This window comes from Dipodomys merriami, unplaced genomic scaffold, assembly GCF_024711535.1.
Source record: "Dipodomys merriami isolate MVZ:Mamm:240054 unplaced genomic scaffold, mDipMer1.0.p SCAF_6, whole genome shotgun sequence".
Taxonomy (NCBI): domain Eukaryota; kingdom Metazoa; phylum Chordata; class Mammalia; order Rodentia; family Heteromyidae; genus Dipodomys; species Dipodomys merriami.
Window position 1 is genome coordinate 13135240 of NW_027206179.1, and position 12764 is coordinate 13148003.

At 49.1% G+C, this 12764-nt stretch overlaps 1 protein-coding gene across 5 annotated transcripts in view; it reads right to left on the bottom strand.

The window, feature by feature from the left end:
* Positions 1-3015: 3015 nt before the first annotated feature.
* Positions 3016-12764, bottom strand: part of Arhgef7 (Rho guanine nucleotide exchange factor 7) — a 106046-nt gene continuing 96297 nt past the window's right edge. For 4 of the 5 annotated variants that reach the window (XM_070002603.1, XM_070002606.1, XM_070002607.1 and 1 more), the window contains 4 exons: positions 11480-11656; positions 4684-4783; positions 4443-4497; positions 3016-3371 (listed from right to left, as the gene is read on the bottom strand). In XM_070002603.1, coding sequence (XP_069858704.1) covers positions 3249-3371; positions 4443-4497; positions 4684-4783; positions 11480-11656 — 455 coding nt within the window. In that variant the 3' untranslated portion in view covers positions 3016-3248. The remainder of the gene's footprint in view (positions 3372-4442; positions 4498-4683; positions 4784-11479; positions 11657-12764) is intronic. The other variant, XM_070002604.1, reaches the window with a different exon arrangement.

Below are 12764 nucleotides of genomic sequence, written 5' to 3' on the forward strand. Positions count from 1 at the left end.
ACGAGGACCTTCTGGGTGCACCCAGCCCAACCCACCTCCAAGGGCAGCCAGCCACTGTGAAGCCCTGAGTGCGGTTTCTTTTCAGAACCCCAAACTGCAGAGCCGCCAAGGAAGTCAGTTCTAAGTGCCTTCAAAGAATGGGCAGACCCCCTCCCCCATGAAACCAGAGCACCTCTGGCTCCAGCACTCCCTCCCCCAAGGACGAGGGGTATCTGCCATGTGCTCTACACATGTCCTTGAGCAGACTCAAGGACACCTGCCATTAAGATGAATGCATGGTCAACACAGCTTTACAAGTGGCCAGAACCCCGGGTCCAGTATGCCCAGCCTTAACCATCCAAGATGGTGAGTGAAGGGCAATCCACGTGCCCTGCCATTGGGGATCAGAGTCACACAGTCCAGAGACAAAGGGCCAGGAACCCATGGACCAGTCCCTGAAATGGCTCATCTTCCCCCTGCCCTCCTTTCTATGCCCATCCTAGGGCTTGAACTTAGGGCCTGGGCACTATAACTCTTTTGCACAAGGCTGGAACTGAGCCATAGCTCCACCTGTGGAGAAGTCTCACTGACTTTCCTGGCCAGGCTGGCTTTGACCTCAATCCTCAGATCTTGTGCGTGGCCACTGCCAGCTCCGTCCTCCTTTTAAGCTGTCTCAGATACTCTGCCACAGCAGCAGAAAGCTAGCACAGCAAGTGAACCCAGATCCTAATTTCTAACAAGTCTTTCTCCAACCCTCTTTACCAAAAAAAGGACTTTTACCAGGGAACTCTTGCAAGGCAGACACATAAAGCCATTTCCTCTCGAGTCATGGCAATCACACGAGGGACTCGAGCTATCTGTTCAACACCAATGGTGGTTTGGGCATCTTCCCATACAGAGGTAAATGCCCAGCACAGTTGCTGGGCTGGGCCTGTGCTCAACAGAGCACACTGCCGCTGCTGCCGCTTCCTTCCCCAAACCTCTTCTTTCCTCATCTTAGTCTCTTCAATTGGGTTTGAAAAATGTGAACCTCCCACCATCAAAAACTCCCTAGAGTTTTTTAATGTGAAAAGCTTTTAGACACACAGCCCATGTACCAAAGATGAAAGTACCATTTTGTGAAATAGGAAAAATAATCAGTTTAATTAATTACAACGATGTAGCACAAACATTGTAGTAGTCAACCCCAGGACACTGCCTGCACACAGCTTCCCCTGGGGCCGGCGCCCGGGTGTCCCAGAGTGGGAGAGATTGGCATTGGGGAGTGCACACAGGCAGCAGCAGGTGTTTAAGGCCCAGCACCAGAGTGTGTGGCTGCAGCGTACATGGAGGTGTTCGGCACACTCTGCAGCTCCACACACGGCTAACATCTCAGCGCGGTTTCACACGGAAAGTGCTTCACATCTATAGGACAGGAGATGGCTTCGTCCCTCACTCCTCGGAGACTGGGCAGAGGGTGGCCTTGGTAAACAGCATCGCTGTGACGTCAGGATCCGAGCCCCACCCTCCATGAGTCCCTGTGCAAAGGCCATAGGTATGTACAGCAGGGTGGGTTTTAGAAGGAATGGTGTGGGCTCCCACTCCCCAGAGCCCACAGGGTGGTCTGCAGGGAGAAACCTCAACGCCCAGTTTGGGGAGGGGGTGTTAAAAACACGGAGTTCTCAGGAACCACCTCAGGCGAGTCATTAAGGCAGGTCTAGAGGAGGCGGTCCAGGGAGTGGAGGACAGCCTTCAGTGACTCAGCACCCACTGCCCGGGAAGAGAGATCCCAGAAGAATGGCTCCTGAGTGAAAATCTGCTTTTCAACACATCTTACGAGTCGCCAAAACACTTGTATAAATAGGGTTTCTGAACAAGGAAACAGGATGTGATCATGTCTGGTCCCTGTGGGAAGTGGAAGAGTGCAAGTACAGAAGTGAGCAATCCTGCATGGAACCCGGGGCCCGCGAGGGCGGGGGCTGCAGGCAACAAGAGCAGGAGAGGAACCGGAACACTGGAAAACAGAGCACCTCTGGGCACCCAGCTCAAAGGCTTCCAGAGGCTTCTCCTGAGTACCCTGGTCAGAGTGACGGACAGAGTGCATGTCGGGGTCAAGCAACTCAGAAGTGCTGTGTATCTGGGAAGGAGATATTATTTTCCTGCAGAAAAGTGGCTCTTACTTCAGGCCCGACCTCCCTGGAGGAGGAGCGCCGATGGCAAGTTGCTGCGCCGCCATAACTTATTGCTACAGCTGAACCAGGCTCTCCCGCCCAGGCTGCTGGTTGTCTGGAGCCCCCAGGCCCAGGGAGGCAAGGAAGCGGGGTGAGTGAGGGCTCCTGACCGTGTCCCCACCAGTGGACCTACTCAGCTGCACTTAGTATTGCTTTATTCTTGCCGAATGAGGGAGAAGTGGGTTTTCAGTGGTCATGAGACAATGCTGGCCACATCCATGACAAAACAGTTCTCAGGGTGAAAGTGGGCTAAAGTGAAAACCCGCCCACTGCTCACAGCGCTGCCTCGGGTGGTTCTGACTGGCTGTGGCGTATATAATAAATAACATTTATGTACAGATTCTAGTTTTCTCTCTGGGGAGGATGTAATGGTAGACTATTAACAGGTTTCTACAGGAGCCTGTGTGGGACAACCTGGGCCATGCCCCCTGCACTGAGAAGGAGTCCTGCATGAGGCGGCAGGAGTCAGCTTCCAGATGTGCCTGATGGTGTCCACGGCCTGGAATTCGGGGCCAGGTCCCACTGGGCCTGTGTCCCTGTGACACATCACAGGCTTCTGGGCAGAATACTGCTGCAAGAGAAGACCAATGACACCAGGTCAAGCTGGCATAGTGCGCCGGCAGGGAACATGCCAACACGGTACCCTGGGGACCAGCTGGCTCAGGACCCAGGCCTGCCAGAGGCGCCTTCCACCCCTCTGCCTGCAATGGGGCCCAAGTGCACCTCCTGGAGCCGGGGGTTGGTGAGAAGTCCTAGCAAGAGGGTCAGCCCAGACACAGTCATGGATGTATGTTCAGAATGAAGTATTTACAGAAGTACGCATGTGTGGTGTCTACACACTCAACTGAAAAGCCCGAAAGGCAGACTTTAGTCAGTCACCAAACTTATTGCCAAGTGAGGTACTCAAGATGTCAGCAGAGGGGGATGAGCGCAGCCTGGCCTCTTCCGTGACGGTGTGATCGTTGCTATCTGCGCATGATGACAATGTTCTTCCATCCCGGACGTCGCCCCGCCTGGCTCACCTGGTCACAGGTCCTCAGCTCACAGAACCAGTCAGCCTTATAGATTGGTCTCGTCCCAAGCAGGGTCATTCAGGTTCTTTAGAACCTTCCGCACCAGCTTTTCCAGGTCTTTGCGGGCCCTCTGCTCTTCTTCCAAAGACTTCTTCATCTTTTTGTTATCCTGTAAGCCAAGCAGACCACGGCAGGTTCACGACACAGTGCACTGAGAACCCCTGCTTGAGAGACTGCACACTGCGACAGCGTGTGCAGGCCTGGGGTGGGGTAGGGATCTGAGAGCAAGGCAGTGCGGTCTGCCTGGCATTGTATTCTGCCACTTCATCTCCCCCCCCCACCCCCCCACCCCTCCCGCCGAAAGCTCCATCACAGCGAGAGGACAGGCCCTGTGGCTCTGGCTTACATGTTATAAACCAATGTACTAAGACAAAAGGGCTATGAAGAGTGAAAGGCCCAGCTTTTACCCAGTCTACTCCACATTTTTAATTCTCCAATAGTTGGATAAGGAATGGAAGCAACAGCCAATGAACAGGCTGAAAATTTACCCAGGAGTGAAAGAAGGCATAGGGCACGGACTGGGGAGGAAGCAGGACCCAGGACATGAGAGGAGCCGGAGCCAGCGGTGGTGAGGGCTGTGCGGGGCCTCAGACTCCCAGCACTAGCCCACCTCCCCCTGAATCTGGCCTCACCTTGCTGGTCATGGGCACACCCAGCTGGCTGTGCACCTACCAAGACTCACTTCTGAGCCAGGCTTCTCAGAATTCGTAACCAGACAACATTTTATGTTACATTACTATTCCAACATGTAAGGTGGTTTATAGCTAATAAAATAAAGATACAACTAAGTCACTTTAAAAACACATTTGCACCAGGCGCCGGTGGCTCATGCCTGTAATCCTAGCTACTCCAGAGGCTGAGATCTGAGGATCACAGTTCAAAGCCAGCCCAGGCAGGAAACTCCGTGAGACTCATCTCTAATAACTAGAAAACCAGAAGTGGTGCTGCAGCTCAAGCGATAGAGCACTTGCCTTCAGCTAAAGAGTGCTGGGAAAGCACCCAGGCCCAGAGTTCAAGCCCCATAACTGACAAAAAACAACAACAAAAAAACCCCCCACATTTGCTAGTCTACTCTTATAGAAGACCAGTGGCTTTCCATGCCAGATTTCTAAAAGTTACAATGTCTTTTGTCTTTTCTCCTTTCTCCTTTGTTTTTAAGATGGAAATCGGACAAACGCACCTGTCGTAACTCTTGTACTTCATCCTTTAATGCATACACAGTATCGACAAGGCTCCTGGAAGAGGAAACAGAGTGAGCAGGTGAAGTGGGAGGCTCAGGGTTCTGCCCTGCTCAGCCTAACTAAATCTAGCCCAGGTGAACACCAACAGGCAAGGGTATTTTAGAAGTGGTTTCCCAGCCTCCTCCACAGACCTGGGGGCGGGGGAGAGAGGGAGGGGGCCTCACACAGAAGATGTCTTACTTTTCCTCCATCACTGTCTGACCATTACTTTTAGTTTCTTCAACTATGATTTTCTCTTCTTCTGGAAGCAGCACTTGCGGAGCAGATTCTTTGCGTGAACCTAGGGTCATTAAAGAAAAAAAAGACCTCAGTGAATGTGACAGCAGAGGCACGGAAGACAGCTACTCAACTACATTGTGCTTGCTACCATGGGACTCCAGGGTAAAGCCCCCCACCCTCCCACTCTGAGAGCATGGCCCAGTGCAGCTCGCTCTCCAAGCATACAGAGAAAGGAAACATCAGCCATTTTGCAATTTATTAAACTTCAACTTCTGAGTCTGAATAGCAGATTTAGCATTTCAACAATGTAGAAATTCAAGGTTCTGACCATGTTGCCTACATACTCAACCTATTTAAGCCGTTATATTATTCCAGGAATTTTAGGAAGACATACAAGACCATATAGAACACATACATTGTATTTATAAATTAAAAAATCTGGCAATTAGAAAAACAGCAACATCTAAAAATAAAGGTATTACAGCACAAGTTCAGGAAAAAGTAGTACCACTGTGTTAGCTAATGAATATTTTATTCCCTAGAATCTGAACATTTTTCTAAAAGGAAGGAAGCGAGCTGTCCAGTGTGGCAGGAATGCGCAGGCTCATCAGAAGGAAGTCAGGACGGCTAGGCACGCCAGCCAATACCCAGCACAAACGCTCACATGGGGCAGCCTCTCGGTAACACTTCAGGGGTCAATTGTATCCCAAATACTCATTTTAAAAGGAGAGGGAAGAAAGTCAAATCTTTCTGAATAAAATGAAAAATCCTTGCTTCAAGTATATACATTGTATACCCATTACCTGACTCATGTAATTGTAATTTCTCTGTACATCACCATTATAATAGCAACTTTAAAAAAGATAGGATTAAACTTTAAAAAAAGAATATACCTTGTGATAAACACTTGTATTTTTGAAAAAAATATTTCAGATGCGAGTTGGCAGGAGGATATAATCCACTGTGAAATACAAGCCCTTGATATGGAGCTGGGCTCATTTAAATACCTTTGCTTGAAAACAGCACACACCTGTTTGAGGGAAGCTGGAAAAGCATGACAGTGGCATCAGCTTGGTTGCTTATGTTTCTGGTGTCTTCCCAGAGGCTGTCAGGTCTAAGAAGGGCATTTGTGTGTCCTTGTTGCACAAAATCTCCGAATGCCACCGGCATTTTAAAGACAGGATGTGAAGGGCAGCTTTATGAACCGCTCTCTCCCACCCCCCATGCGCCAAGCTGACGGCAAGGGCCCAAACATCGCTCCCGGGAAGCGCTCCCAGACACCCGCACAGGCGGCGCGCTGGACGTATGTGCAGCATGAGGAGGGCAGAACCGGGCGGAGCAGACACCGCCGTTCTGCCGGGCAGGCGGGGAGAGGGCCCTCATATGAACAGCCAAGCACACATCTGCATCGCGCAACAAGAGCTTCACGAGACTCACGTTTTAGTGAAAGAAGGACTTTGTGTGTGCGGACAGTAATGTCAGTCTTCCAATCAAACTCCAGTACTTTCTGTCAAAGCCTAAGGAGCAGGTGTATCTGGTGTATTCACAAGTTTGTCAAAGACTACTTGGATGGCAGCCCTCCGCTCACACTATAGAGGGGTGGGGGATGTGGTCCATCCACGCCTCAGGGCAGAGGGGGCGGGCTTCAAGGTAGTTCCAGGGAGGAACACTATTTTAAAACCACCGCCTGCTCCTAGCAACAGGCCCCTCAGAAATCTGTCCAGAGGACAGAGCTCCCATGGAAGACCTCGACGAGGCAGCACAGCCGGTCCTGGGCTCGTTTCCTGGTGGGTGCACGCAGCACGACACGAGCGCGCGCGCAACATGGGAGCAGCACCACCGAATGCTCCTGCGCCTCCCACGCGTGAGGTGTTACCTGTCTCTAGAAGGAAGAGTTAGTTCGTGTGCTATCTGTGCAGAAAAATACGTAAGGATTCCAAAGAGCCAGGCGTTTTGCCACATGTGTAGAAAACCAACAGCTCCCGATGGAGAGGGGCCAGCTGGGGACAGTGCAGATCTGCGGTTCCCACGCGTCCCAGTTAGGCACTCCCCCACTGTCCGGCTCTGGGCCCCTATTGCAGATAACCCAGTCAAATCAAAAAAGGCATCAGTGGCAAAGCAAGTTACAGCCTGCAATACATTTTATCAGAAGCAGCAGCAGTTTCTCCCACTCAGCTAGCCTTGGGATAATCTGTTTTCAGTATCTGCCCCCAAGCCACTAGTGACAAACAAACCTGCCAGGTGACAAAAGCAGTGTCACTGAGCAGAGAAGGGCTGAGGAGTGGCTGCCAGTGGGCCAGGCATCTCACGCCCTGGTGACAGACACCCTCTCATCACTTAGCACTTCTTAATTCATTACTTATGAAAGAGATCACAGGAGCTGTCATGTCAGCAAAGCTGTTCTGGGAGTGAACACAGCCAGTTTACAGCTATCTCTTATCCAATGGATTCCTTCCTAGATACAAGCTTCAAGTTACAATAAGCAGCATCATTAATTTAAGGAACTATAAAACTCAGGAAGGACTGGCTAGATCTTGCTTTTCCAAGAACTACATGCTCAGTGGCACAATAGAACCCAGGGACTGAGAAACGTCATTGGTGGTTCTGACTATGAGCTAGGAGATCTGCAAATGAGGATTCTTAGTCCACACAGCTATCCAGACCTGATTTCAATATATTCTTAGATGACTAAAAAAAAATGTATCTCCTTTCAGAACAGAAATGAAGGAATATTTATAAAACCCTGGTGGATTATAAGCTGACTACATCTTTAGCAAGAAGGCTTTCCAAAGCAGACAAGGGTCTCAGCAGTTACTGAAGTACATTCACTGAATCATCCAGTCTGGAAGAAGGACCGCATTTGTGATGGCTCAGGACAGCAGAGATCTGTATTTCTTAAACCTGGGTGTTTTAGGGAGACAGAGGCAGGCTACTACAGCATAGCACGTCAGGACATGCTGAGGAGAGCTGTGCTTTTTGGAGATACCCAATGCACCTTGAGAAAAAAACAGGTTTTGATAATGTTTGCCATACAAATACACACTAAGCTTCACAAATCCAGCTCTTCAAAACCCATCTGAAGAAGCTTTCTTCCACCTTCAGAACGAACAGCCTGCAGTTCTCTAGGCAAATCTGACGAACGCCAAACTGGCCTACAATCCAAGAGTCTGTGAACCACACATCGAAGGTGCATCCCTGCTGTGGATGCAACAAAAATAGACACCCAGCATCAGTTCAGCACCTCTCAAACATGGAGCCTTCAGACCTCAGGTGTCTGAGCCATCCTGAGTGATGGTGCCACACAGCCACCATTAGGGCCACTCAGACACCCCTGACTGTAGACCTCACTTTGAAAAATACAGATCTAATCAAGGAATCCCATTTTACCAATGCAGAGCCTGGGCCCAGCTGTCCCTTCTGTGCTGCTTACCAGGGCCACAGCAACGACACATAGCAGCTGACTGACTCGGGGTGACAGGGCCCAACTAACAGACCCACGGCATGTGTGTCTGTCTGAAACCAAAAACCCAAGAACAACCTAAGCTTCTCACAAAGGAACATTGAGTGCCCGCCTGGGCAGCAGTCAGACATGTTTGTGATGTGTCTTCTTCAATCCATGACTTTTCCACAACTGCACCAATTACACTCAACTGAAGCACTAAGTTGTACACAAAAATCCGCTCCCAAGTCACACAGGCACCTTCCTTACAGCTGAGAATGAGTCTGCTCTTCCTTCCTTAGAAAGGGAAGAGCACACAGCATCTGCTTAGTGTGGACACCAGTGCCAGCCTGCACCCACCACAAGGTGCTCTGTTCCTGGGCTGAGATTTCTCTTGAGCTGAGTGTGCACTTTGTGTAACGAAAGAAAGGAAACTGACATAATAAAAACTGTACCAGAAGTTGTGGGTTTTCTCACTTGTGCACAAACACTGCAGGGACAGGGGAAGGAATGCATGAGCAGTGTCGTGCCTGCCTAGAGCACAGATGCCTAGAGACAGTCCTAGTTCTTCTCTGGCCTGGCCTGTCTCAGGAAAATGCTGCATCTGAGCAGAAGAGCTAAGTCATATTGAACTACAAACTACACTATTGCCCCTTCCCCACATAACAAATATTGAAAGTCACGGGCTAACAAAGGCAAAATTTATTTCAACTGTACATAACAGGTGTCTTTTTATATTTATAAAACAAACACTTCATTGCCATATGCAACCACAAACAATAATATGCATACTGTACAGTACAATGCAACATTCAGATATACATCCAGTTGAGTTTTCGATGGCACTCATGTACTAAAAATGGCTTTTCCCATTCACAGATAAAGAGCACAGTCATAGAGGTTTTTCAGGTCTTATACCACTATATACACACTACCGTGTTTTGGCAATTTTACGCAAAACACGTAATTAATATAGCTTATTAAATACTTCTGGTGTGTGTGAATTTTGAAGGGAACACTGTCCGGGCCATCTGCAAAGGCCTGGTGATGGCTTAGACCTACCTTCTAGCTCAGTCTTCATCCTCCTGTTCTAAGAGCAACTGTGCAGAGACCACAGAGCTGCATAAACATAAGGTACCGTGTCAGCAGGACTACAGTTCCACACAAGCCATGTCACCTCTGCCACTCAAGTGCCATCTTCTGGGCTGTGGCACTGCTACTTCTAACCAGGTCACAAAAGCTAGTGGCGTCAGACACTCAAAACAAATGCAAACAAACAACAAAAGAAAAGGTCAGGCTATTATTCTACAGTGAACCTAGCATGAACAAAAATCGGTGTCAAATGGTTCTGATTCGTACAAAGGGAGTGGTGGTGTAGGTGCCATTGATGTGCCTCCTCAGACCAACGCTGGCACCTGGCGGGCAGCAGCTGTGCTGCACACAGCATGGAAACTGGCCATCAGCACGGATTAAGTCCCAAAGCAAGGATGCTCTGTGCAATGTTAGAAAGGACTCCCACTCGGGGGAGGGGGCCAAAACAAAACTCCCTTCCCCATCACATTCATGATATTGAATAAGCATATGAACCTCACAATTATACTTTTCAATACTGCCATCTGCTATTTGGTTGAATCTACACAAACCTCAACTCTTCCTGGAAATCAATACTGGGTGCTAATCTTCAAAGATTGTTCTTTGAATTTATTTATACTAGTTGATACAAAAATACAAAATCTCAGTGGGTGAGAGCAGTTCTGTAGCTACTAAGGACAGACAGGAGTCCAGAAGGAGCAGCTAGCACCCCTCCCTGCCCCGCCCTGCCTCATCCCAAGGCTCCTATGCCACCCTGTGCCATGCAGATGCAGCAGCCCTCCCCACGGGGGGCGGGAGGCACTGGCCAGGGTTCACTAGCACCTCTCACTGGCAAGCTGCAGGATCCCGCCCCCAAGAAAGGGTGATATTGCATCAGAGAACGCTCTGTGCAAAGGAGACACAACACTGAAGACATGGGCGTGGCCAGGAGGGCGGGTGGTGAAAACAGCTGGAACGGCAGCCACGCTGAAGAAAGGAAAAAAAGTTATTCCCAATTTACTATGGCATTCTGTTTCTGAAGCATGTTTCAGTGAATACTTAAAATACAACTAAAGGTTCCATTTTAACATCAGAGCATGGGAGAGAGAACACAGTTCTGCCCACAGCAATGACCAGAAGTGGGGCTGCTGCTACGACTGAATGCAATTCATCACATTCAGTTCTTTCTCAAGCAGGGACTGGCCCGAGTGACACCAGTGAAAACTCCTTACAACAAATCCACTTCCTCAGGTGAGTTACATGGTAACCTCCCTATGGATTACAATGAAGCATTGGAGTAGTGTACTACGGGGTTGCTGTAAATGGAGTTTCACTGCAGCCGGTTGCTGAAAGCAACAATGTGCACATGGCTTACAGAGAGCGCAAGTATGGATGTCAGGGGCAGCCAGGCCGTGATGGAAGCCAAGCACTCAGCCCAACACCTCTGGACCACAGGAGTTGGCACAGAGTGGCACAGATTTGTTGGTTTCATGTAAGGGCAGCCACTCAGGCAGTGTGGAGAGATGACGAGGGCACGTCTGGGCTGTGGCCATGAGCAAGCTCTTCTTGACAAGGGAGAGCTCCTGCCTGACAGCCACTGCACAGCACCTGCGGGGAGCAGCATGGGGTGTTGGACACCTGGGCACCTGTCAAGGCCCACGCAGCCTTCTGACCAGGCACCAGAACAGCCAGCAGACTGCGACTGTGTTGCGTTTGCTACAAACATTCCTCTCACCGTGTCCCCACAATCACTCCATCAAATGCACATTATACATAAAAAATTTTAGTCCCTAAAGGTAAGGCCAGGGCCCCCTCCGTGCTGCTGGCACTTGAGATTGCAAACCTGTGTGGTTTTGGTATAAAATATAAAAGTGTCCATACAGCTACATCCAAAAAGAATTGGAACAGTTGCTACACTGAAATTTAAAAAAAAAAAAAAACAACAACAATTTGGAAATTTTATAAAACAACTCCCTTGGGAAAAGCACCCTGGGCACAGGCTCACGGGGGCCCCCTCTCCCTCCAGCAGCAGCGATTTGAATGTGTGCTCAGACTGGCAATGGAGCCTCCACCAGGTACAATGGGAAATACCAGGAACACTCTTAAAAGTTGTTAAAATATCACATAAAAGAGACAGGAACAGCAAGAAACATCTAGGAAAAGCAGGCTGCGATACAACAAGCATTGGTTAAGAAAAGCTCAGAGTGCATTAGTTCTGGTGAGAGATATAGGAGCAGCAGCTCTTACGAGATGCGGAGCCCATTCTGTAACTATGGGCTGTCCATATACTGTCATACTCAGAGTCTTCCGAGAGGTCTGAGGGCTCCAAACGAGAAAGGCTACTGCGACGACCCAAGGAGTCTAGACTTGATTGGTCGTCATCAGCCAAGACGTGATTATGCATCAGGTCAGTGCCTTGCCATGCTAAGACGGGGGATGGAGTGACAGGTGCAACAGGCAGAGGTGGGATGAGGAGGGACGGACAGGAAGAGCCACAACCAAGACATGGAACAAAAAGCAAAAGGTGATGGGAAGAGAAGGAAAAGAGAAAACATTGTTAAAAAAATGGCAACAACGCTTGTTTCCCCTCATTTAAAAGGCTGGGTCTTAATAGCACAGCCCTCAGAACAAATAAAGCACAACCCTTAAAACAGAGCTAGAGAACTTCACCCAGATCAGCATTTCAAACTGGCCTTCATAAAGATAAAAAGAGAAAGTTCTACCTAAGAAATAGTCTACAAATTAAGCCCATGTCCAAATGATGATCATATACACGTTTAGCAACTAACCTACTCTACAAATAAATGGTTTTATTTAGAACACTATTTATAAAAAGTACCGCTTATGTGGCCAATTAAAAATTATTTCCTATTCAATAAATATGGATAAATATGTCAAATGCAAAATAACTTCAAGTTTTTTTTACTGACTTCTTCAATTGTCTCTTTGCCAAAATATACTACATAACCAGCAGGGGCCTAAACTTACCTTACTGGTCTAAGCAGCATGGACACGTCTACCTGGCTCACAGGGCCGGCCAGGGCTCAGCCTGTGGCACAGAGGAAGTGGGAAGCTGTGTTCACAATGCTATCACCCTCACATAGACCCTTTATGCTCAGGAAGACAGGTGTGGGCTGGCAATGTCACTGTGCTAAGAGGACAGAAAGCAGTGGAGACAAAATGGGGCAAGGGCCTCCCGAAGGGTGCTAAGCTGTGATGGTGAGTGGCTGGCCATGGCCATCAGTCACATGTGAACAGAGCCTTGATAAGCTCTTCCTGGACCAGAGGCACAGACCGTTTTTACTGGGCACTTAATGTGGAAGAGCGTCCAATGTCCACCCCTCTCCACACGCCATGACAAAATCCTCAACTTCTTGGCGCTGGGGGTGCACATGTGCAGTTACTGCCGTGCCTTGGTGGCACATGTCCAAATGTGACTTCTGAGAGCCCAAAGCAAAATCCCAGGCACAGCCAATGGGAAGAAGGGTGTGCCAAAGGTGGGAGGTGCACCGCTGCTCCTCAGACAGCCAGC